Raw genomic sequence first — 25,573 nt, 5'->3', positions numbered from 1 at the left:
CGGCCACATCTTTTCTTTCTAAACCACCCAGTCTCAGGTATCCCTTTATAGCAAGAGAAAACAGACAAGAGAATGTGCATGAGCAGATGAGGGAGAAGGAAACCTCTGTGCCTGCAGTCACATGAGGCTGTGGCAGAGCCAGGCTGTGGCTTGGCAGAGCCGAGGCTTGAAGGGGACCCAGGAAGTCACTGGTGAGTCCTTCTGATTATTCAGGGAGTCTGCATGGTCTCTACAGCCCTGGAGTTTCACCTCCTTATTGAGGCAAGGGAGTTAGGATGACTGAAGGCCGGTGCCCAGAGCAACAATATATGGGCACAGTTCACATTTTAAAGACCAATGGCATACAAAGTTGGTGTAGAGAAGGGAGCAAAATCTGTCCTTCATTTTCAAATGTTAGTGAATAGGTAATAGTTCTCCAGTCAGTTGGAACGAAGGGGAAAAGCTTCAAGAAATATGTCTTAGGAAATAATGTTGGCTTGGCACTCCCCTCCTTCATTATATATCTAAACACGACCATTTGGAAGGCTGAGGCAGGAGAATGGTGTGAACCCGGGAGGAGGAGGGTGCAGTGAGCCGAGACCACGCCACTGCACTCCAGTGGAGGCAACAGAGCAAGACTCTGTCTCAAACAAACAAACAAACAAACACACACGACCACTGCACTTTTCAAGTTTTTTTTGTCATCTTCTATTTTTAAGTGAAGAACACAGAAGGAAGGCTGAAGTCCCCAGATCCACTTCCTTGGCTAGAACAGAACTAGACGAGGTGTGTTCTTGCAAGCAACCCCCAGCAGAATCCAGCCATCTGGGCAGGAGAACAGAGCAGCCCCTGGCCCCATGTGCAGTGTTCAGACTTGTGCTGTGAGCACGACTCGAGGCAAAGCTGGATTCTGTCTCTCATATATATGTGTATACACACACACACACACACACACACACACGGTTGCTGTATGTATATCATGTATATGATATATATCTCTAGGTATATGATATATGTGCACATACCATATCTATGTATATGGTATATACACACATATCTCATATATATATATATATGAGACAGGGTCTCGCTGCATCACCCAGGCTGGAGTGCAGCAGCACAATCACGGCTCACTGTAACCTCTGCCTCCTGGGCTCAAGCAATCCTTCCACCTCAGCCTCCCAAGTAGCTGAGACCACAGGTGTGCGCCACCATGCTAATTTGTGTGTGTGTGTGTGTGTGTGTGTGTGTGTGTGTCTGCAGAGATGAGGTCTTGCCATGGCATCCAGGTTGGTCTCAAACTCCTAGGCTCAAGCGATCCTCCCACCTTGGCCTTCCAAAGTACTGGGATTGCAGGTGTGAGCTACTATGCCTGGCCAATTTTTTTTCTATTTCAAGGGCACTCAGGCCGATGGAGGAGGGATCTCTCAGACACCTAGCTCCATCTGCCAGGCCCTCCCTGCCCAAGACCACACCCCTAAACCTGGGCTCCAGCTGGCTCTATCCCCTACTGTGTTCATGAACCTTGGGCAAGCGGCTCCATCTCTCTAGGCTTCAGCTTCCTCATGTGTAAAACAAGGATATTGACACTTGCACCCTGGGCTGTCTGGGGATGAAATGGGATGATGGCAGCAAGCCCCCAGCACAGGGCCTGGGGCAGCAAGCATGCAACCCTGAGAGACCACGAAGTCACATACACCCCCCACACCTGCCAGGACCCCATGGCTTTGTCAGAGAGGGGCACGTTATCATCTGGCTTGGTGGGAATCTTCCAACAACAGCAAAGGCCACGACCACAGTCCTTCTGTAATTCCACTAAATAGCTTAGTGGCTGGGGCCATGACTCAGAGAGAACCTGGACCTCCTTCATGTAGTCCCTCAGATGACTAACGCCTTAATTTGCTCGCTTGTGTTGGGTCCATGGTTATTTTTCTTGGCTTCTTAGCAGCAGGATTAGCCAGGCTGAATAGGGGTTTCTGTCTCCAAGGTAGGATGAGGAACTGTGGCCTAATGTGGCTCCCTGACTCACTGGCTGGGAGCAGGGTGAACAGGGCCACAGGGAGGCCACATGGGGGAGCTGCCAGGGCTTCAGACTCTTGGCCTGGGCTGGGCTTCATCGAGGCCCTGTCCAATCGGCTGGATTGGGGCCAGCGAGCAGGCCCAATCTACTTTGTCTGTGAAATGGAAAAAAGCGGCCATGGATTCACCCTTCACAAGCAGCTGGTTCACTTCAACATTTTAATGGAACTGACCTGAAATTCATGAGCACCGTCACACTGAGTAAATGCCGCCTCTCGGGACGAGAAGGGCAATGGGTAGAAGGCAGTGTGACAACTCAACCCCAAGGCCACAGACAATTACATAGAGGAAGTCTGTTCGGAATTTGGCGGATCGAATGGCTGTCCCCAAATAACAGGGATGCAGATGGCTGGGGTCTGCTGCTGCCTGGCGAGAGCAGAGGCGGATGCTGTATTCTGAGGGCCAGCGGGAGGACACGACGCGGCACTGGGCCAGCCAGCCACAGCCGGGAGCCAGCACAGGAAAGGGAGTTGGATGGAGTCAGAAGGTCAGGCCGCCCCAGTGAACAGGGAGCACATTAACCTTTTCCACAGCAGCGGGGGAGCTTATCAGGCTCCAAAATGCAGTCATCAAAGGCCAGCCAGCCCAGTGCAGCCAAGGCTGGCCCGGGGCTACCTCTGGGAGCGGGTCACGGGGCGGCAGCCTGCAAGCGGAGGCGAGGGCAGGCCCCGTGCCCAGAGCGAGCAGCTGCAGGGTGGCGTGCGCCAGCTGGCTCTGGGAGTCCCAGGCTGGAGAGTGGAATGGTCAGGGTGGGACCGTTCCAGGGGTGGGAAAAGGGGGGAAATGGAGAGGATGGGAGTGGGTGGGGGGTGCTAGCCTGAAGGGTTCTTAAAGCCAGAGAGAAAAGATTCCATAGGCTCTGGCCGGTTTTCTTCACTAAAAGGAGATGAAAAACAGAACAAAACAGATTTGATATCATGACTTTAACTCCCTGAAAAGTAGTTAAGTAGTTTGGTTTTAAACAAAGCAAAACAAAGCAAAACACCTCAGTCTATCTACTGGCTTTAAAACCACCCACTCATCACAAATGCTTCTGCAGCACGGCCTCCGCCCACTGCGGGTACAGGCATGAGTGATGAAGACAGCGGCACCTACGTTCAGAAACACATACGGCCACTGAAATGCATCTGCTTTGAATCTTTTTTTCTCCCTGTCAAATATATCATTTGTGGCCTTTGGGTGGCTTTTAAGGTCAGATCTGGCTCAGTGAGAATGGTGATGACATCTGCAAAATTAAAAAGTGGGGACTACCAGTTGTACCTTCACATGGCATCAGTGTAAACATTCTAAAAGAACCGACCACCAATTAACCAATCACCAACCAACACATTCCATGCAGACAGCAAGTGCTTAATTTAATCTAAGTACATTCAAGAAGGAACAGGTGTACTTCTACTTCAGAAATAGATATTTTAAAAAAAGAAGTAGGGTAGATAGCAGTGACAAATACTGAAAACTATGCTAATCAAGTCTTCTCTCTCTTAATTCCAACTATGAGATGTCATGTGTATTGGATACTTAAATTTTGTTTGGATGTAAATTTAAATACAAGCTAAATGAACCATTAAGCATTAGACACACAGTGTATGTTGTCCTTGGTCTAGAAGGGACAGCTACATTGGCATTCAAAAGAAGTATGACATAGTGACAAAGAATCAAGTAAAAATAATTTATAGCTTAGTGATTTCAATACTTTACCCCTGGTAACTTAATATGCTTAGTCTGAGGATGAGTTCAGAAGAGAGGGAGCACAGAGTGGGACGACAATGTGTCAGAACCAGTATTTTTTTTTTTTTTGAGTTAGAGTCTTGCTCTGTTGCCCAGGTTGTAGTTCAGTGGCATGCTCTTGGCTCACTGCACCTCCGTCTTCCGGGTTCAAGCAATTTACCTACCTCAGCCTCTTGCAGGTGCACACTACCACACCCAACTAATTTTTGTATTTTTAGTAGAGACGAGGTTTTACCATGTTAGCAAGGCTAGTCTCAAACTCCTGACCTCAGGTGATATGCCTGCCTTGGCCTCCCAAAGTGCTAGAATTACAGGCGTGAGCCACCGGCCAGAACCAGTTGTCTTTTCACTGCCTCTAGGGAGAGTCTGGTCCCTTTGGCCCTTTCCAGTGTTCGCAGACTGCAGTGAGGCTGGGGGGCTCCGGTGGCGCGGGCGGGGGGCTCCGGTGGTGCGGGTGGGGGGCTCCGGTGATGCGCGTGGGGGGCTCCGGTGATGCGGGTGGGGGGCTCCGGTGGTGCGGGCGGGGGACTCTGGTGGTGCAGGTTAGTTTTTCTCTTCCGTGGTCACAGACATCTGGCTAAGGAGCAGGGGAGGGTTGGTGTGTAGGGCTGTGCCCAGCTGTCCCCCGCCCACAGAGGATCTGAGTAACTTGTAGGAGTTCTTCTCCACTAGCAGAGAGGGAAAGGAGGGATGTCCAGACTAGAACTCCAGCACCTCAAGCCCAGGAGAGAGAACACGGCATTCCTACCCCAGGCCTGCGAGAAAGGGGGCGTCTGGAAGAACCTGGGATACTGGGATCTGCAGGATATTCGCTCTTCCCTGCTGCCTGTTTTTCCTGTTTTTAATTCTGGAAACAGACACGTAACATCAGATTGGCCAAGGGTGTCCAGTTCGGTGGCATTAAGTACATGTACGTTGTTGTGCAGCCTAGACCACTATCATTCTTTCTGAAAGAGGTCAAAACTCTTCTAACTGTGCCCCAGACCGAGTCATCCCATGTGTTCCTGCAGGCTCTTGGGAATTGTGAGCATTGACTGAATGGGTTAAAACTGAATTTCACCCAGAGGCACCTTGGGCTGTGGCCTCCTTGCCAGACATCAGGCAGCAAGTCTGTATTAATTCTCAGGAATCCCTGGCCACGAAACCATCTTAAAGGGCAATTAGTGGCTTGATACAACTCATTATTTATTTACTCAAAAGACTGTATCCTTGCCCTGCTCTCTTCTTCTATTGTGTAAACTACATGTTTGGGACCTTTGAACATGTGTATTATGTACCTGATAGAACTCAATGGCTTCTCTGGAGCCATTCCGTTTTATTGTGGAAATTAGTACTAGGGGGCTTTTAAAAGCTGATTTTTAGACCCAACAGCCTGCGTTTGTTCACATTAATGCAGTGGATGGAGCTAACAGCCACCAAAGGGCTGTGAGGGACACCTCTGTGGCCTGTTGGAGCAGTGAGCCCCAGGGGCTCCACTTTTGTGAATACAGATGGTACTCGCTGGGCCTGTTAGAGAGGAGAGGGCTGCATGGAGACTCAGTTGGCACTTATCTCTCTTCACACCGCCCCCAACAGTCCTCTGCCAGGGCTCCCCCATGTTATCCAGGCATGACTGTTTGCTTTTGAAATATTAAGTATTATTTACTTTGAAATTGTAAAATGAGACCAGTTCGTCGGAGATGAGCTGGAAAGGTATCAGGAAATGACCCACGGTGACTCTCTTTTTTTTTTTAAATGTCTATTTATTTATTTATTTATTTATTCTTTTGAGACAGAGTCTTGCTCTGTCACCCAGGCTGGAGGGCAATGGCACAATCTCGGCTCACTGCAGCCTCTGTGTCCTGGGTTCAAGTGATCCTCCTGCCTCAGCCTCTCGAGGAGCTGTGATTACAGGGGTGTGCCACTGTGCCCAGCTGATTTTTGTATTTGTTTTTAGTAGAGGTAGGGTTTCACCATGTTGGCCAGGCTGGTCTTGAACTCCTGGCCTCAAGTGAGGGGATCCCAAAGTGCTGGGATTACAGGCGTGAGCCACCGCACCCGGCCCGGGATGACTTTTTTTCTGTGAGTAAAGGAGAAAGACAGTGTGGCAGAGAGAGGTGGTAGCCTCCTCAGAGGCATGCAGGAGCCTCACCTGGCACCCAAAGACCCACAGTTTGGCTTTTAGGAGAGAACAGGGTCTACTAAAACATACTTCAAAATAGGGATGGCATGAGTAATAGAAGGGATATTTCTTAGGATTTGCTGATATTTGTTTTTCTACAAAATCAATGTAAAAACATGCTCCATACTACTAGCTATGAGTTGTTTCATACATTAAACCCATACTCTGTTATTTTCTTCTCTTGGTTTTTAAGCCTCTTGGTAGGACTTATATCAAAGAGCATCTTATGATACGTCATGCATGACTTTTCTTGGTGGTGCAATGAGGTAATTACTCTCATATGGAGGGAGAAAGGAAGTGCCTTTTCTATCCATCCCCTCTTTTAATCTGTACATAAACCTAACAAGGAGGGCATTAGTAGCAACCTGCTTCTGCAACTGGGAAAGCTGAGACTTGGATGTGTAAATGCTTTGCCCAAAGTAAATTCCAGACCAAGTTCAAGGACTCAAAGTCCTGGGCTTGCTTCATGATGTCTTGTAAAAAGAGGAGCGAGTGGGGAAAGCTGGGCCAGAGGGTTTTTGTTTTTTGCTTTTGCTTTCTTGTCTCCTTATCATGACATAAATGAGTGGCATCATTTGCATTCTTGGTCTTAGCGCATTCGATAAGTCATGATTGAGCAGTCATTTTGTATAAAGTACTACTAATAGTCAGGATGTGGTTCTTGCTCTCAGTAGTTGAGACCAGACATAAATACATAAAGGAGGCAGAGACTGTAAGCTGGCCTGTGCCAGGAATTACATGAGGTGCTTATGCAATAGGAGCTGTGGGCGCTGGGGCAGTTGGCTGTTTAAGTTTTCCGCGGAAGAAGAGGCTTGATCCCATGCTTGAGGGATGTGCTGCATAGCAGAAGACCCCTCCCATGCCTCCTTGCATTGGCCGCTGTCTAGAGCTGGCTTCACACTTTCTACTCGGATGCCCACAGCCACAGAAGGGAGGCCTGCCACTCCCTGTCCACCCTGCAGCCTGGCCCTGCCCAGGTCATTCCTTCTGTGTTCTCCTCCCTTCTCCACTCCTGGGTCACCTGATGCTTCCTGTCCTCCACATGACACCTCATATGTCCCCTCCCCATTCTCCTTCCCCTGTAATCAGAGAGTCGGGTAATGTTATACCTGTGTCCCTCCAGTGACACTGATTTCTTCATAGTCTGACGCAGAGGGCTGCTACTGAAGTCGCTAAACGCACCAACTCTGGAGCCGCATAGACACTGTGTGGCTTTCCAGCTGTAAGACTGGGGGTGAATTACCTGCGTTTGGAAACCAAGACTCACTAGGACTTCAGGGAGAGTACTTTAGAACATGAAATGAGGCCAGGTGCGGTGGCTCACGCCTGTAATTCCAGCACTTTGCGAGGCTGGGGTGGGCGGATCACCTGAGGTCAGGAGTTGGAGACCAGCCTGGCCAACACGGTGAAACACCATCTCTACTGAAAATACAAAAATTAGCCGGGTATGGAGGCTCATGCCTATAATTCCAGCTACCTGGGAGGCTGAGGCATGAGAATCATTTGAACCTGGGAGGTGGAGGTTGCAGTGAACTGAGATCGCGCTACTGCTCCAGCCTGGGCCTCTACTCCAGCCTGGGTGACAGAGTGAGACTCTGTCTCAAGAAAACAACAACAACAACAACAACAAAAGTACACGAAATGAAATGAAATGGACTTTCATGAAAAATGTCTCTTTTTTTTTTTGTTTTTTTGAGACGGAGTCTTGCTCTGTCGCCCGGGCTGGAGTGCAGTGGCCGGATCTCAGCTCACTGCAAGCTCCGCCTCCCGGGTTTACGCCATTCTCCTGCCTCAGCCTCCTGAGTAGCTGGGACTACAGGCGCCTGCCACCTCGCCCGGCTAGTTTTTTGTATTTTTTAGTAGAGACGGGGTTTCACCGTGTTAGCCAGGATGGTCTCGATCTCCTGACCTCGTGATCCGCCCGTCTCAGCCTCCCAAAGTGCTGGGATTACAGGCTTGAGCCACCGCGCCCGGCCGAAAAATGTCTCTTTAAGGCCCTCACATTGCATTCTTCCTTCCTCACCGAGAGAGTCGTCACGAGGATTAAATGAAGTAAGGTATGTGAGATGCTCAGTGTACTACCGGACACGCGACTGTTCTAAGGAGATCTATGACTACTTATGTGTATGTCGGCATTGTAATATACTCAGTATTTATGCACGTGCCTACATGTCCTCTACCACACTGTAGATTCCCTGCGAGTGGAATCCATGGGTAATGAATTTTTTGGTCTTCTATGGAGACCAGAAGAATCCCTACCATTTTAGGGATTCAGTACTGTAAATATTCACTGAATGAATGAAGAAGTACAAATGAAAAACATAAGTATGAAGAGTTGGTGAAGATAGCACATTTTAAGTCATGTCAACAGTATACAAAGCACAAAAATCAGGGGACAGGAGAGGGAGGGAGGAGCCAGCAGCTATCTGGCCCAACCCCCATTCAGTACAAGAGACTTCTCGATAGCATCCTACAGTTCTCTTTTGTTATTGAGTTCTAATCTAATTCCACTCTAATTTCATCATACTGAGTGGTTTTGATCTTTTTTTTGGAAACTTTCTTGCCGACTTTTGGACTCAGTTTTTTTCTCATTTTTCCATTTCTTCCCCCTGTGTGTTTGTGGATTCTATAACATCCATACAAGCAGGCATGAACACCTCTTTGAGCCACTTAACGATGAGCCCCTGATCATCTACCTCTGACTCCTGAGGCATCTGTTGCAAGGATGGATAGCCACAGTTGCAAAAATTACTTTCTCTTTTAAGCCCAAAGTTGCCATTATTTTAACCACAAAGCATTGGTCTAGTTCATCCATTCATTTATCAAATGACTTTCGGTGTCTCCTAATTGCCAGGTACTGTGCTAGGTGCTAGAGATAAAAAGGTTACCAAGCCAGAAATAATGTTAAGATGCAAAACGTGGCCCAAACCTCCTATCTCTGACCCCAGCCAAGCTGCTCTACTGGTACATGATGGGAGGCAAGAGAATCATACTGACCAGGAGTCCAGGGACCTGGGATCTAGTCCTGGCTCTGCCACTTGCTCCTGTGTGGCCCTGGGTGAGTCGCATCACCTGTTCGAGGCCCAGTTTTCTCATCTGTAAAATGGGTCCCATCTATCTTTCAGGGTTGTTGTGAGGCTCATAAAATGAGGCAGTAAATGTGATAGTGATTCTAAACTCTAAAGCTCTCGAAGTTTTTATACACAACTTAATTGTACACTTAAAAATAACTAAAAGAGTATAACACAAGGGATAAAATGCTTGAGGGAATGGATTTTTAAAAAGTTTTTATTCACATGGCATACTTAAAAGACTTCATTTTTTAAGACTTCTTTTTTTTTTTTTTTTTGGAAACAGAGTCTTGCTCTGTCGCCCAGGCTGGAGTGCAATGGTGCGATCTCGGCTCACTGCAACCCCAGCCTCCCGGGTTCAAGCGATTCTCCTGCCTCAGCCCCCTGAGTAGCTGGGATTACAGGCGCGTGCCACCACGCCTGGCTAATTTTTGAATTTTTAGTAGAGACGGGGTTTCACCATGTTGTTCAGGCTGGTCTTGAACTCCTGACCTCGTGATCTGCCTGCCTCGGCCTCCCAAAGTGCTAGGATTACAGGTGTGAGCCACCGCGCCCGGCCCTAAAAGACTTCTTTATAAGGAGCCGTCTTGCTTCGGGGAGACGGAACAGTGCTGAGGGCCTCAGGGCAGAGTTGATGCGCACCTGCCAGCACACCACCTTCACATCTTCATGGAACCTTCACACTTTCTTAAAAGTGCTCCACCTCCTCCTTTTTTTTTTTTTTTTTTTTGACCCTTAAAGAAGAGACTGTTAGTACTGTGTGGCAATTGTGCCTGTCCTCTCACATGGCCAGGGACTGGATGACACGTTATCCAGAAAGGTACACTTCTGTGCTGGTGGCCACTCCAACACACTTCCTTTATTTGGCTGGAGCTGGTCCACTTGACAAGGGGTCAGGAAGATGAAGCTGAATCCAACCTCCCACCCTGCCAGGCAGGCACCTGCCCTCCCCACCTTGCTATGGGGCCATTTCTGATCTGGATTCTGACAGACCATTTCACATTCTTCTATCTACGTGGAGGTGAAACTCCCTTAGTTTTAGGCAATTCCTCATTTACTTGATTTCATTATATTCTCCCTAATGGGCAACAAGGAGATTTGATGTGTGAGACTGATTCAAGAAAGGACAAAACTGAGGGCAGCAAATGTGTGAGCCTCGAGTCCTTTCTCCTTGCAAAGGCAACACTCGCCTGGCTGGTGAAGCCAAGAGCACAGCCACACGGCTGCTTCTCATATCGGCACCCCTAGCCCCAGCGCAGCGCCCCAAGGAGCATGCTGGACGCGCTCAGTAAATATTTGTGAAATAAATGAATAAATCAATGGCAGTTGTTTGGATTTCAATATAAATGGATCTTGGGCCTGAGATCCTGCCAGATGGGCAGACAGGTTACAGTCTGGTGATGCATCTCCAAGGCTATAAAAATGTAGCCATTGCTGGAGTCGCAGGCTGACATTTCAGAAGATGATTATATGCACAATTTAACCACATGGCTATTTGTGCCCTCCAAGTGCCATCGCTTCAACAACTGTTTTCATGTTGGCTTTTTTGCTCGTTCCTCTTTTTTTTTTTTTTTTTTTTAAGTCAAGCATAATTTTTTGCAGCCTCTCATATTTCTAGCTGAATGTGATTTATTCATATAAAATTATGTTCCATTTTTATAAAACCCAAGTTACTGCAAATGATGCTTGAGGTTTCACAGAAAATATTAATTCCTGGTCGGCTGCTATAAAGCATGCCTGCTCGCCGAGAGCAGTGCTGTCGCTCTGAGACAGATGGAAGCAGTCCAAGGGTATGATTAACTTCTTAGTCCTGGCAATTGCCTAGTGCTCCTCTTGCCCTAGATTTCAAGATTGACCTCCAGCTTCTCTGCAGACGCATAGTTGCTCTGCTTGATAAATCACACGAATCCCTTTTTTGATCAGAGTTATCTACTATTGACTACTCATGAAGGGAAGTTAATCGTATTCAAGGCACTTCATATGCTGCACACATATCCTTGCTTCTTCCTAATAGCACTTTGCGTATTTTCCACATTGGCGGTGATGTGGCATCTTTCGCCGTGCAGAGGGTCCACACCAAAGATCCACCTTTATCCTGTTCATGCCTCTTCTTTGTCTCTACCAACCAGCATCAAATACATCGACCCATAAGAAGAAAAAGCACGTGAGAGGCACACAAGCAGGGAGTAAGTGAGACGAATTGCGTCCCTTTGCAAACTGAGATTTTCTTATAATTGGCCTGTTTACTTTGTCAAGAACTTTGCCGGGCCACGTGCAGTGGCTCACACCTGTACTCCAGCACTTTGGGAGGCCAAGGCAGGCAGATCACTTGAGCCCAGGAGTTCAAGACCTGTCTGGGCAACATGGCGAAGCCCCGCCTCTACGAAAAGTCCAAAAATTAGCCGGGTGTGGTGGCTACCGTGGCACTGGGCAGGGCATGGGGAGGGCTGAGATCGCTGGAGGCTGCAGTGAGCTGTGATCGCACCACTGCACTCCAGCCTGGGTGACGGAGTGAGACCCGGTCTCAAAAACCAGAAAAGAAAAAAGAATTTTGCCATCTCTTCTTGCGCTGTTTGTCTGCTTTTTTCATTTTTGGGGGACATAAATGGGCCTCTGGTAGGCCAGCTGACTCTCAGTGGTATAAAATAGATTTAAAAATTCTACTGTCAGGAGTAGAAAAGAACAGACAATGCACCATCCCACTCTCACACACCCCTTCCGTCACGACCCCTCGCGTCACTGGTGGGCAGCAGGTGCAAGCGAGTGGGGCTGAAGCCCAAACTCCCCTTCGGCTTGCCATGGTGATCCAGTTTCAACCTGAAAGTACATTTGGCCTATTTGCGGTGAGTCATAAATTAAGTCCATTGGTCAGGCAAAACCAAGCAAGGGAAAAGGTTTTTTGGGGGATGATCACAGCTGATTTTTAACATTTACGTAATGGAAACATCACAGTTTTAACTTATCAAGATTGTGCATCGATTACAGATTCTCTGGACTTTAAAGCATACAGTCTGAACTGTCAGATACTGGACTTGTGCTGGAATGCCAATTTAGAAAATAAACCAGGAGACTGGAGAAATGAAAAGACAAGATTGACTTTCCAAAGACGTCTGGACATTCTCCAACCTCCAGCGCCCCAGAGGGATGAGATTTCTACCCACCCTTAGGAAGGGAAAGGGAAATGCACCCCTTTCTTTTTTGTATAACTGGCCTCATCAGGTCAGACCTCAAGGCTTTGAAGTCAGGTTTTCTTATAGGGAAACAGAGAACAAAAACCGGCTTCCAACAGTGTAAACTCATGTCCTTCCACCAAACCCAAGTCAATGAAATCCTGTTTCATCATCGATTTGTACATGTTGGAACACAATAGCTCCGGCCTTGTCTAAATGTCCTTGTGTTCACTGGACACTCAAGGTTGAGGCTCAGTGGAAGTGAAATGAGCCCACGGATGAGCAAACTTGCAGGACACTGAGGACCTGAAGGAGGGTGAGACCCAGAGTGTGTCACAGACATGCTCCTCCATGAGGAGCCAGTGTGCATTAGAGCCAGTGCGGGCTTTTCTGTCCCATCCCAGAATTACAGAACTCAGGAAGCACCTTGTGAGGTCTGAAAAGTGCTTCTTCCTCCAAGAACAAAGAGGAAGGCACGACCTAATCGTTATGGAATTTTCTATAAAGAGCTGATAACAGGCTCAAAGCAAAAAGTTTACGAAACCAGGATGGTTTGTGTAAACGAATGTATAATAGCTTCATACCAGGCTCCAAGTAGCCAGAGGTATTGGGCCTAGAACCCCACTTTGGGATATTCAGGACCTGGGGAGACCTTTACTCAATTCCATTCCCACCCTGAGGTTCCTCTGGCAGACAGAACATTAGGCAAGTCATACAGTAGCCTGACTTGAGGCACTTGGGGCATTTTTCTAGAAAATATTGGTTTATTCAAAAGAGTAAGTAATGTGATAGAAAATGACATCTGTTGCTTGATTAGGTTATTCTCTACTTACAAACTATAAAATATGAATGCAATTAATTCAGTAGGTATTTTAAAATCATTATTTTGAAGAAGGGTTTTAATTTCCATCTTGAAATTTCTATCTTGAAATGGTTACAGATGCTTATCACTTATGGGGACTACTTCTGTGGCCCTGAATTTGTAGCAAATATACAATAGAAAAAGAATGGCTGTTATTGAAAAGTCAAAAAACAACAGATGCTGGAGAGGCTGTGGAGAAAAACGAATGTTTGTACACTGTTCGTGGGAGTGTAAATTAGTTCAACCATTGTGGAAGACATTGTGGCGATTCCTCAAAGACCTAGAGGCAGAAATAGCATATGATCCAGCAATCCCATTAATGGGTATATACCCAAAGGAATATAAATCATTCTACTATAAAGGCATATGCACCTGTATGTTCACTGCAGCACTGTTCACAATAGCGAAGACACGGAATCAACCCAAATGCCCATTAATGATAGACTGGGTAAAGAAAATATGGTACACATATGCCATAAAATACTCTACAGCCATAAAAAGGAACAAGATCATGTCCTTTGCAGGGACAGGGGTGGAGCCATTATCCTCAGCAAACTAATGCAGGAACAGGAAAAGAAACACCGCATGTTCTCACTTGTAAGTGGGAGTTGAATGATGAGACCCAAGAGGGGAAACATACACTGGGGCCTGCCGGTGAGGTGTCGGGGGAGGGAGAACATCAGGAAGAACAGCTAACAGACGCTGGGCTTAATACCTAGGTGATGGGTTGACAGGTGCAGCAAACCACCATTGTACACGTTGACCCATGTAACAAACCTGCATATCCTGCACATGTGCCCCTGAACTTAAAATACAAGTTGAAGAAAAAAAAAAGAAAAAAGAAAAAGCACAGAGAAGGTCGCTTTACACAACCGCATTGCTAGAATAGCAGACAAAGTCAACTCATCACTTTGAAATGACCAATTTTGAATAGAAAAAGTGCTACATGGCCGGGCGCAGTGGCTCACGCCTATAATCCCAGCACTTTGGGAGGCCGAGCTGGGCGGATCACCTGAGGTCAGGAGTTTGAGATCAGCCTGGGCAATATGGTGAAACTCTGTCTCTACTAAAAATACAAAATTAGCCGGGCGTGATGACACATGCCTATAATTCCAGCTACTCGGGAGGCTGAGGCAGGAGAATTGCTTGAACCTGGGAGGCGGAGGATGTGGTGAGCTGAGATCGCGCCATTGCACTCCAGCCTGGGCAACAAGAGTAAATCTCTGTCTCACCAAAAAAAAAAAAAAAAAAAAAAAAAAAAAGAAAAAGTGCTACAGTACAGTAAGGGAAATGCCCTATTATATTTGAGGATAAAGAACTGTGTAAGAAGAGTGGTGACAGTGAAAATCTCTGTTTTTGGGTGAGGAATGGGCTTGACAAGGGATTTTTTTGTGAAAATATCAGGAAAAAAGGAAATGGCATTGTTCATCATTAAAATCTACGCACATTCTCTCTTTAGGACAAAGTCGTATATCTTTTGGGAAGAAATCTTCAAATGTATCAGTCCTAGTTTCTGATGAATTGTCTTTGTGTTTGCGACCATGTCTTCAAAATGAATCCATATTTTACTAAAATAGGTTTTGATTCATTCTACTAAAGGTCGTAATGACATTTTGTATTTATATGTGTAGCTTTACTAAAATATAATTTACATTCCATAAAGTTCACCCATTTAAAGCATACAATTCAGCGGTCTGGTATACTTACAAGGATGTGCAACCATCACCATAATCTATTTCTACAACATCATCATCCCCAAAAGAAATCTTGTACTCGTTAACAATGACAAAGTTTTGTAAACTTTGAGGGCTTTCCCTTGCGTCTCAGTGCATTTTGTTGAAGGAATTGCTTACTTAAGAAAAGTCAGAGACAGAAAAGAAATATGTATAGGAAAGATATGCCTACGTTATATTCTAAATGTGTTTTGATCTAGACTCTTTCCTCCTCCTACTGACACACTCAGAAGCAGTGAAGTCATCAGCTTTTGTGAAAATCCCAAAAGCAATTCCAGAAGATCATGTGCCAGCCACTCAGGACACACAGGCTTGTGTGGTTGTCATGGGGAACGTTTTGTAATTGAAATAAAAATACTCATGCTCAGTCTGCCACCACACAGAAAATGCTTTTCACTCACGCACACCAGATAATTCGCCTAAGTGACAGGTTTTACTTTGGAGGAAGCACCGAGCTAAGCTGGTTTACACAGTCAATGATGGCTCATTTCATGAAAAAGGAACTGGAAAGGAAGGCAAGGTGGTGAAGGTTAGCTAGACAATGAGGAGGTGCCAGCCAGCCAGGCAAGGCACAGTTCCTCCTGCTGCTTTTAATGCTGTGGAGACACACAGGGACTTCATCTTTACCTCCTGACAGTTCCTTAAAACATGCACACGCGTGCGCGCGCACGCACACACACACACTCTCTCTCCAATCTTAGTAAGTGAAAAAACCAAAACCAAAACCAACCAAACCAAACCAAGGGTCTGGCCTATTCTAGAAAGTGACTTTACATACCCTCATTCAACTATCTGTCTCCAGCCTTTCAGACAAAGCGGGATATAAAATAGAGCCTGTGTGTATTTCTTGATGAGGTTTACACATCTCACTCAGTAACACGCGTCAGGAGAAAGAAGCCAAAGCAAGGAGTAAAAACTCAAGCACGTGGGACCGTGAGTTGTTGGGTTATGTGCATAAAATATTTCAAGAGAGGGAATCTTATCAAAAGATAGATAGCTCCCGGTGAAATGATATGGAAAAAGTCCGAAGAAAACATCTCAAAATAAATGAAGTACTTATTGCTGAACAATGAGCTTAGAGCTCAGCCAATTCCAAAGTTTAGAATTTACCACACCATTCAGGCCTCTCTAAGTTTCTTGTCTCTTGTTTCATTGCACAACCAGGGATTCTTCATACTTGCTATGAAACACAACAAGGCGATTTTTGCAGTGATAAACTCCACACATGCATGACAAATCCAAGCATGCAAAATGTTTAACATCCCAGTTCACAGATACTTTAGGGACAAAATCCGATTATGAATTATATGCCACAATAAATAGGGCTCAATGTTTCATAAAGCAATTTATAGTTCATAAAAATGACAAAATGTACCTGTCAGACAGAGCGCGGAGAGCCGTTCTCTGAGCTGCCTGTTGGAAGAAAGAAAGGGCAGAGATGTTTATTTAATATTCTGACTTTTGAATTATGTGCTCAATCAACACTTAAAAAAAAAAAAAAAAACCCTGTGTTACACACATTTTTGCCATGTGGCCAAATTTTAAATGACTAGCAATGTAGTAGAAAGCACTGTTGTACAATGTGTGTGATGAAATGAACCTTCACGGAGAGTTAACTGAAGCCTGGCAACGCACACTTGCAACCAGGGAGTGAGTTTGGGGGCGCCAAAGGACTGCACCCAGGTAAGCTTGGACAGGCCTCCGGCAATTGGCAAAGACCAGAGCTACTTCTCTGAAATCACTTTCCCATTGTTTTATTGTTCTTTCCTATAAGAAAACAAAAAGGTCTGTTTTGGTTTCTTTGTAGCTTCTTTCCCAATGAAGGTATAATTTCTCACTCGGATTTCAGATCGAAAGTTTCCACAGTTGGAATATGGAACGCCACTAGAAATCTCCAGGGATTATTGCTTTGTTTTAGGCATAATGATATTATGGCAATGGTTTTTAAAAGTCACATAGAAATGTTAATGGATACAATTATCTGATGTTGGGATTTGCTTTAAAATAATATACGGGGAGGGCTGCGTGTGGTCCCTTATGCCTGTAATCACAACACTTTGGGAGGCTGAGGCGGGTGGATCACCTGAGGTCAGGAGTTCAAGACCAGCTTGGTCAACATGGTGAAATCCCATCTCTACTAAAAACACAAAAGTTAGCTGTGCGTGGTGGCGGGTGCCTGTAACCCCAGCTACTCAGGAGGTTGAGGCAGGAGAATCGCTTGAAACTGGAAGGCAGAGGTTGCAGTGAGCCAAGATCATGCCACTGCACTCCAGCCTGGGCAACAAGAGCAAAACTCCATCTCAAAAAAATAAAATAAAATAAAATAAAATAAAATAATAAAATAAAATAAAATAAAATAAACACAAAACACAGTGGGAGAAGGGCAGAGTGAGTGGGCACATACATAGATAAGATGGCCCTGGGTTAAGAACTGCTGATGTTCGGCGATGAGCACAGGGCAGGTTCTTATATTATTCTGGCTACTTCCCTACATGAGATGAACAAAATTTTCATTTTGTATTGAAAATGTATTGATTTGTTTTTTGTTTTTTTTTCGTCTACGAAAATTAATGTGGGTGTGTGTGCTGAAATTTCCCATAATAAAAAACTAAAAGAAAAGATATGAAGAAGGCTCCATTTTGGCTGGGCACGGTGGCTCACGCCTGTAATCCCAGTACTTTGGGAGGCCAAGGTGGGTGGATCACTTGAGGTTGGGAGTTCGAGACCAGCCTTACCAACATGGAGAAAACCCCATCTCTACTAAAAATACAAAATTAGCCAGGCGTAGTGGCACATGCCTGTAATCCCAGCTACTTGGGAGGCTGAGTCAGGAGAATCTCTTGAACCCGGGAGGCGGAGGTTGCAGTGAGCCGAGATTGTGCCATTGTGCTCCAGCCTGGGCAACAACAGTGAAAGTCCGTCTCCAAAAAAAAAAAAAAAAGGCTCCAGTTCTCCATCAGATTCTCCCAAGTTTGTACTTGCTTTCCTTTTTTTTCTCTGGCTATTCTATTTTTCACCCATTTGCCTTCTATCTCTGGGCCCAATGAGGCCAAGGAAGGCAGACGGCATACGATGCTGTCTGTCTCAGAAGTCATGATTGGGAGGTCAGCAGACCAGGTCTACTCAGCATGCACCGGGAAACAAGGAGTGTGCAATGGTCCTTTCCTCCTTGCATGATGCACAAGTCACGTTTACTGTTTTTTTTTTTTTTTTTCTGAGACAGAGTCTCTCTCTGTTGCCCAGGCTGGAGTGTAGTGGTGTGATCTCAGCTCACTGCAACCTCTGCCTTCTGGGTTGAAGTGATTCTCCTGCCTCAGCCTCCCGGGTAGCTGGGATTCCAGGCGCTTGCTACCACGTCCAGCTAATTTTTGTATTTTTAGTAGAGACGGGGTCTCACCATGTTGGCCAAGCTGGTCTCGAACTCCTGACCTCAAATGATCCACCCACCTCTGCCTCCCAAAGTGCTGGGATTACAGGAGTGAGCAACCGCGCCTGGCCTGCGTTTACTGTTGACCAAGGAACTCACAATACTTGTCATGCTGATCCCCCATCACATTTAGATATCAGGAAAAACAGAACCTTCCAGTTAGAAAAAAATGACACCTCAGAACCATTTTCCCTGTTATGGAAATAAAATATACCCTTGGTGACAGTTTCACATCTTGGGATAAAAATAAAAGTAGAAGTAGTCATCGTCCCAGAAAAGCTCCTTCCTAGGTAGGAGCTGGATGACCTCGGTACACTTTTAGAATAACATGGACATGAAAGATTAAGGCGGGGCAGTGTCAGGAAGGGGCACGGATGGGTGGCCACTCCTCAAATGGTGCCTGGAACAGTGAGCAGGTGTCCATACATATCTGCTGAGTAAATGTTAGAGGAATGAATCAGTCGGGGAAGCCTTCCCACTGAAATCTGAGCCTAATTTTAAAGACAAGGAGGGATGTGGTCAGGAGAGGGGAGGCATCGGTAGTACTGGGTTAGATGGCACAGCAGGAGCCTGTCCCAGCCTCTGGCAGCAGCTCTCAACCAGGGCACCCATGACTCCCAAACCCTGGGTGTCTGGGAATTGATGAGGGTGTTTCTGTGCATTACATTCATGAGAGGGATCAATAATAGAAGTTAGTGTCTGGGGCCAGGGATACTAAAGCCCTTCAGAGAGCAGGAAGGTCCCTTGTACGATGAAGAATTGTCCTCTTAAAATGACAAAGGGTGTCCGCCGAGAAACAGTGCGGCAGAGTAGGAATGAAAGGAGAGCCGAAAGAAGGGACATAGGGAACATGAGCTCCGGGGCCTGGCAAAGGTGAGAGAAACTGAGACAACTTCCCTAAGTAATGCGACAACACCGAATTAGGAAAACCATCTAGTCTGTCGAGCCGGGGGTGGAGAGTCCGACATTCTGGGACAGGTTTCGCCATTCATTTGCGTTGCGTCTGGCCTTCAACCTCCGACGTAGTTTCCCAACCACCCTTTCCTCATCTGGATGGGGTGCTGAAAGAGACAGTCAGTCCGTGTCCAGGCTACTATGGACAATCCAAGGGGTTACTGTCCCCTCCTCATTCCCTAGATTCTAAATGAAGACCCCTTGTCCTGGCATTCCAGTGTCATAGGATTACCTCAGCAGACAAAAAAAATGCAGATCCACCGATCTTCTTGATAAGGAGAGCTGAGGGAGCAGCGAGAGGCAGGGGAGGAGGACTGGAGCCCGAGGAGCCCACGCAGACACCTCCACGGATGGTGCTTCCCTCTCCCCTCAGTCCTCCTGGGCTCCTCCAGGGAACCAGCCCAGAGCATGCTGATAAAACGCACCCAGCAGGCAACAGGTGGCATCACTGCTGGCAGGTCTGTCTCCTGGAGAGTTTCCCTCTCACTCAGCAAGACGGCTTTCGCTTCAGGCAGCGATACTTGAGTCGAACTTAACTCCCTACTCCTGACTGTTTGGCTGAATATACAAGAAGTATTTTTGAACTGCCCCAAAGAAAGGTGGAACGTATTATGAGTATTGTCTCTTAACATCATCTCAGCAGGAGCCATCAGAGACTGGCTATTCCTGGAATAACAGAAATCGTAAGAGGTGTGACTAAAGGTTCAGCAGAAACCTTCAACATGGCATCTGAATTTCCCCTTAGCCATGGAAATAGACCAAGGCTGTCAATATTTTAAAAGGCTATTGACTCTTTTCTCTCCCGCCTCCAAACAATTCCTGCTGACTTCTGTGATACGGAAACAGTGCTTGTTGGTGTGCGGCTTGTCAGAAAATGATTTAAAAAGCAAAAGGAACACAAACAAACAAAAAGCAAGAAACACTGCTGCCTGGCCACCACTGGAGTGCCTAGGAATTGAGGCATCCCAGGTGGCGGTACCTGTTGGCAACGCCACAGGACTGATGTCAGCCCTGTCTTCTAATATAAGCTGAGTTGGAACTTGGAGCAAGGGCCACTTTCCTTTAGCAGACTGGTGTGACGCTGGGAACAAAAGGTCCTTCTGGGCTGAGAGACAGAGCACCCTACCGGGCACTAAGCAGTGTTCTCCTGTCATTCTTCACTCTTCCAATCTGTCACATGATGTATGCTACCATGCATGCAACACCGTGGTATCTAGCACCATCAATTGCCTGCACTGCTATTTTTTTTTTTTTTGAGATGTTGTTTTGCTCTTGTTGCCTAGGCTGGAGTGCAGTGATGCGATCTCGGCTCACTGCAACCTCTGCCTCCCTGGTTCAAGCGATTTTCCTGCCTCAACCTCCCAGTAGCTGGAATTACAGGCGCATGCCACCATACCCAGCTAATTTTTTGTATTTAGTAGAGATGGGGTTTCACCATGTTAGGCTGGTCTCGAACTCCTGACCTCAAGTGATCCGCCCGCCTCAGTCTCCCAAAGTGCTGGGATTACAGGCAAGCACCACTGCACCCAGCCTGTTCTGCTATTTTTTAATGACCGATTTTCACTGTGCTATTGAATTTGCAGTTATTCTACATCATTAAAAATTTTACAAAAACTCATCATCGATTATGAAAGAAAAGGAGTTTATGTTAGATGTTTAAAATAATTCCTTGAGGGAAAAACCCTTTATGGCATTATATTAATTGTATGTCATATACCAGAGCAAAGAACACCAAGATGTTTTTACTGACTCCTCTCTTTAAAAAAAACTTCATTTTTTGCACACTATTTTATTTTACCATTGGAAAATAATAAAACAAATAAATATTGGAATTAAATGGCAAAGAAAAAATTACTTAGGTGACTCATCGTTGAAACTTGAAAAAGCATTCATAGTAAACTAGATGAATCGCCCAATTTCATTCCTTCAAGAGTTATCCATTACAGCAACTATATTTTTCTCTTCCTAAATCTCTCATCATCTCTTCCTTGCAACTTTCCTTTTATTCAGTTCTCAGCAAAATAGGTTGAGAGGGTTAAGAGAACACGTCATTGATCTTTCCTGAGTTCATTATTCATTCATGAATGACTCTAAGCTCCAGTCTATGAGACAAAACATGTTCTTTTTTTTCTGCCAGAAATTGCCATTTTCAGGTTCTCCTCAAGAGATGACATATTTTCTCTGTCTTTATTATAGCAAGCTTGTTGCTTGGGAACACAAGCAGTAGATATTCAGGTTTCAATGTATGCTAAATGAATTACAAGTCACAATCTGTTATTGAAGGGAAATCAAAGAGGAAATTAAATGCCCTTACTGTAATTGGGTCAAGCACTGAACAAGTTCATGCATCCTGCAGTGGGGAGGAAAACAAAGGGAGAGGCTGAAATTCAGAGAGCTCTCAGAATGATCCCATTTCTAATTTGATAGAAACAGAACTTACGCCCAGACAGGTTTGTAATTCAGTCTGAAGCACCTACTATGTGCAAGCACTGGACTTGCCTTGGGTGACAGTCACAACAGACAAAGCCCTTGCCATGTTGTGCTTAGTGTCTAGAGGTGCGGCAGACATGAAAAGCTACACACACACACAACAGTCTACATTCCAAGGGGCATGGCTGAAGAGGACAGGGTGCTCTGAAACCAACTAATGAAGGAAACCTTGTTTGGAATGAGTGTCCACGGAGGCTTACTAAGTAAGAAATAACAAAGCTGAGGCTTAAAGGATAAAGAAAAATGATCAGATCAGAGAAATGGGGGTGGGTGGTGAGGGGAGGAGTGCTCTAGGCAGGGAAGCTCTAGTTTGGGAGCAAAGGCCAGGAGCTGGCCTAGATCCTGGCTCAGTTGAAGAACTACAAGATGTCACCGTGCTGCAGTTCAGCAAGTGGTAGGGACAGCAGCGCAGCAAGATGAGGCCAATCCCAAGGGTTTTAGAGGTCAAGTGAAGTATTTTAGCTATTAACTACAGGACAATAGAAAGTCATTGAAGGGTTGACATTAGGGGAAGCTGGGTGAAGCATGCATGGGGCTTGCTTACATGTTCTTTGCAACTTCCTGTGAATCTATTATATATCTTTTAAAAATAGTAGGGAGTGAGGCAATAAGATTTTTCAAACATCACGCTGGCTTCTGCATGACGAATGGAATTGGGTAGGAAGGGACAAAGTTTGAGGTTATTGCAGTGATGTGGGCACGAGAAGAGCATGGTAGTAGTGAAGATGGAGAGAGCCTGTGTTACATTGTGAAGGTCTGATTGAGGGAACAGGTGACTGATTGGATGTGGCAGGCCAGGGAGAGGCGTGAGGTGTGAGGTGTGAGGTCCAGGTTTCTGGCTTGGGCGCCTGGTATGGATGGAGATCCACTTGTTAAGTGGATTAAACTGGGGGTATAAGAGCAGGGGGCAAAGGTAGAATTGAGTGTTGGGTGTGTGAAGTTAAAGTTGCCTACAAGATGTTTCAGTGGTGACTCTGAGTAGCTAGCTGGATACATGAGACTGAAGTTATTAAATGCCAATTAAGTAAGAAACATCAATAATAGTCAAATGGATTGAGGTTTCTGGGTCTACATTTTGCTACTTTTCTAAGAGAAAAAGATTTAAGTTTCAACTGGTTGGGATATATCTTTGTGTTTTCATTATGGATGTCAGTAATCTCCATTTTTGCTATCAACAGTATCAGATTTATTCTGCTACAATAAAGGAAGTATCTCTGCACAGGGATTTTAATCAGCTTGTCGCACCTGTGATAGGATGTTGTATCCATATTCAAGTACTTGACTAAATGCCCTTGCAGCCAATCTTAGTTTGTGTTTTACTGTTATTGAAGCACACTGTAAAATTTAGACCCAATCACATATTTTTATACAAGTTCTATTTGTAAAGCCTTACTTTTTTGCTGTTCTTTTTCAGGTTGAGACTTGTACTTATTAATTTATTTCACAGTTTAATTTCCTTCCACATCTACAAGCAATTTTATGTTTCATTATCTTCACTTTTATGCCATTATTTTTCACTTTAGTCCTAGCTAATGGGTCTCTTAACTGTTTATGTTGTGGGCTTCCATTTAGTATTTTTCAACCCATTTAGTAATATTTGCAAGACAAAGGAAACATTCTTACTCCTGTTTTTGCCTCAGTAATAACGAGTATTTTGCATTTGCGGATTCCTAGAAATAAATGCTGCCTAGGAAGCATTTTGTTCAGCCGACTTTGACCTCAACCCATTCTCTACAGGGGTCGGGCAGAGTCAGGGATGATAATATAATTTATCATCCAAATAAGAACACATTTCAGAGTGGAAGGGGATGCTAACCAGACTGGAGTCAGAGACAAAATGAGAAAATCTGGCTGCTCTGGGCACATGGGGCTGTGCAGTCGTTCTAATAAGGACTGCTCTGTGCAAGTATGCCTTGCTGCTTATAAACCTGTTAAATAAGATCATCACAAGAAGGCAGACCTCAGGGCCTGAGGACCATGCCAATAACAAAAGCACAGGGCTGCACGGGGTCAGCAGAGGACGAATCCCTCCAGTTCCTAATGTTGAGTCCAGCTGATGCTTGTGTGATTTTCTGGCTCTCTGTCCATTGGTTCCTCCCTCTGTTCACTGCAGACACTCGGAGGCCTAGCTCACCCTTTCTTTTTTTTTTTTTTTTTTTTTGAGACAGAATCTCACTCTGTTGCCCAGGCTGGAGTGCAGTGCCGTGATCTCCACTCACTGCAAGCTCCGCCTCCCGGGTTCACGCCATTCTCCTGCCTCAGCCTCCCGTGTAGCTAGGACTACAGGCGCCCGCCATTGCGCCCGGCTGATTTTTGTATTTTTAGTAGAGACGGGGTTTCACTGTGTTAGTCAAGATGGTCTCGATCTCCTGACCTCGTGATCCGCCCGTCTCGGCCTCCCAGCTCACCCTTTCTGTTAGGTGTTGAACTCTTTTGTAAAAATTCTCAAGCTCCTCTCCACGCACTCCTAGTCTGTACCATGGGGTAGCCCTGGATTCCAGTCATTTTTGGGGAGTATGCCGTCCGCTTCATGACAATTTTAGTTTTGGCTTCCCAAGTTCCTTACAAGGACATTGACCGCAGAGATCCTCGCTCATCTTCCCTCCACCTAAAAGAGCTCTCTCTCAACCCATAACACTTACAAGATGTGAGCAGGTAACCTCGGGGGATGGCAAATACCACTACTATTTGCCACTATCTCCAATCTAAGAGGTTTGTGGAAATATATATTTTTCATATCTGTGTATATTTTCCTATTTGCTTTGTTTAAATACTTGGATCTACTTTCCTCTTTGAAAAATATTTGGCTATCTTCTGCTTCCCCAAATGCTTAGGTTTATGTCTACTAGAAATTTGATAGACAATAGCAAACATTTGTTAAGCACCTAGTATATCCTGAGAAAAACGCTGACTAGGGTTGACCACACCAGATGAAGTTTGCACAGGCAACATTATCTCATAAGGTGGATCCTGTTATCAACAGAGTGATCTGGGGGCCTCATGTGAGGCCAGATTGTCAGGGAAGGCTCTGATTTGGCAGGTCAGATCTGAGAGGACTGAGAGGCACACTCATTTTTGTTGAGCACTTCTAGGACATTTCACCCCCTAGAGATACACCCACGTGTGACATCACTTCGTGGTTCTCCCTGCTCCAAAGCACATGGCTCTTCTAGGCCCTGGAGGCTTTTGCCATCACAAATGAAAACGTAGGCAGCCGCTCTCAGTCAGGAGCAAGAAGAGAAAGGTGTGAGGACAATGTGAGAGGGAGCCACAGGGACTGTCCCTGTCCAGGCTAAAGCTCTATGGAGGGCACGGAAGATACGTGGCACCCTGCAGGGCAGGACATTCTGAACACCAGGAAAGCAACATTATGGGTGAGAGGGGCCCTGAAGGATCCCTGGAGGAGGGCTTATGGGACACATGACTGGTGTGGGGGTGGTAAGAGGTCACTCTGAAGTGGGAGGATGATGGCAAGAAGACCATGACCATGCGTGAGTTTATTAGTGTTCGCCATGATATAGGGTGGGTGATATCTAGCCCTAAGCCAGATTCTCTGGGGCAAGTCACAGTTTAAGAGATGCGGCATCACTGTCCTATAGGGAGTAGCAGCTGGACACTAACTCCATAAAGGCCCAGGCTTAGGGAGGCTAGATATCAGTTCCTTGAGGACAGGAAGTGGTACCAGTTACAGGACTGAATAACCCTTGGCACAAGGTGCAACCAATAGCTCTGGGTGCACCAATGCTTGACAATTATCAGCAGATGACCAAGCTGTAATAGTGAACCTTTTGGAGGATGATGAATTAGCCTTCAACTCATTCATTCTTTTGATTCAACCTCATTTCAGAAAGCTTTCGTGTCAGAGGATGAGGCCATCAAACTGGTAATGAGGCTTCATTCTTTGACGTGGATTCTGAAG

At 45.8% G+C, this 25,573-nt stretch overlaps 1 protein-coding gene across 1 annotated transcript in view; it reads right to left on the bottom strand.

The window, feature by feature from the left end:
- AFF3 (AF4/FMR2 family member 3) overlaps nucleotides 1-25,573 on the bottom strand; it is a 580,919-nt gene that overhangs the window by 91,665 nt on the left and 463,681 nt on the right. Inside the window, exon 13 of the mRNA XM_025354195.1 lies at nucleotides 16,159-16,196. Coding sequence (XP_025209980.1) covers nucleotides 16,159-16,196 — 38 coding nt within the window. The remainder of the gene's footprint in view (nucleotides 1-16,158; nucleotides 16,197-25,573) is intronic.

Source organism: Theropithecus gelada, chromosome 13 (genome assembly GCF_003255815.1).
Source record: "Theropithecus gelada isolate Dixy chromosome 13, Tgel_1.0, whole genome shotgun sequence".
Lineage (NCBI taxonomy): Eukaryota > Metazoa > Chordata > Mammalia > Primates > Cercopithecidae > Theropithecus > Theropithecus gelada.
Note: the sequence above shows the minus strand (reverse complement) of the source record. Positions and strands in the feature narration are given on the sequence as shown.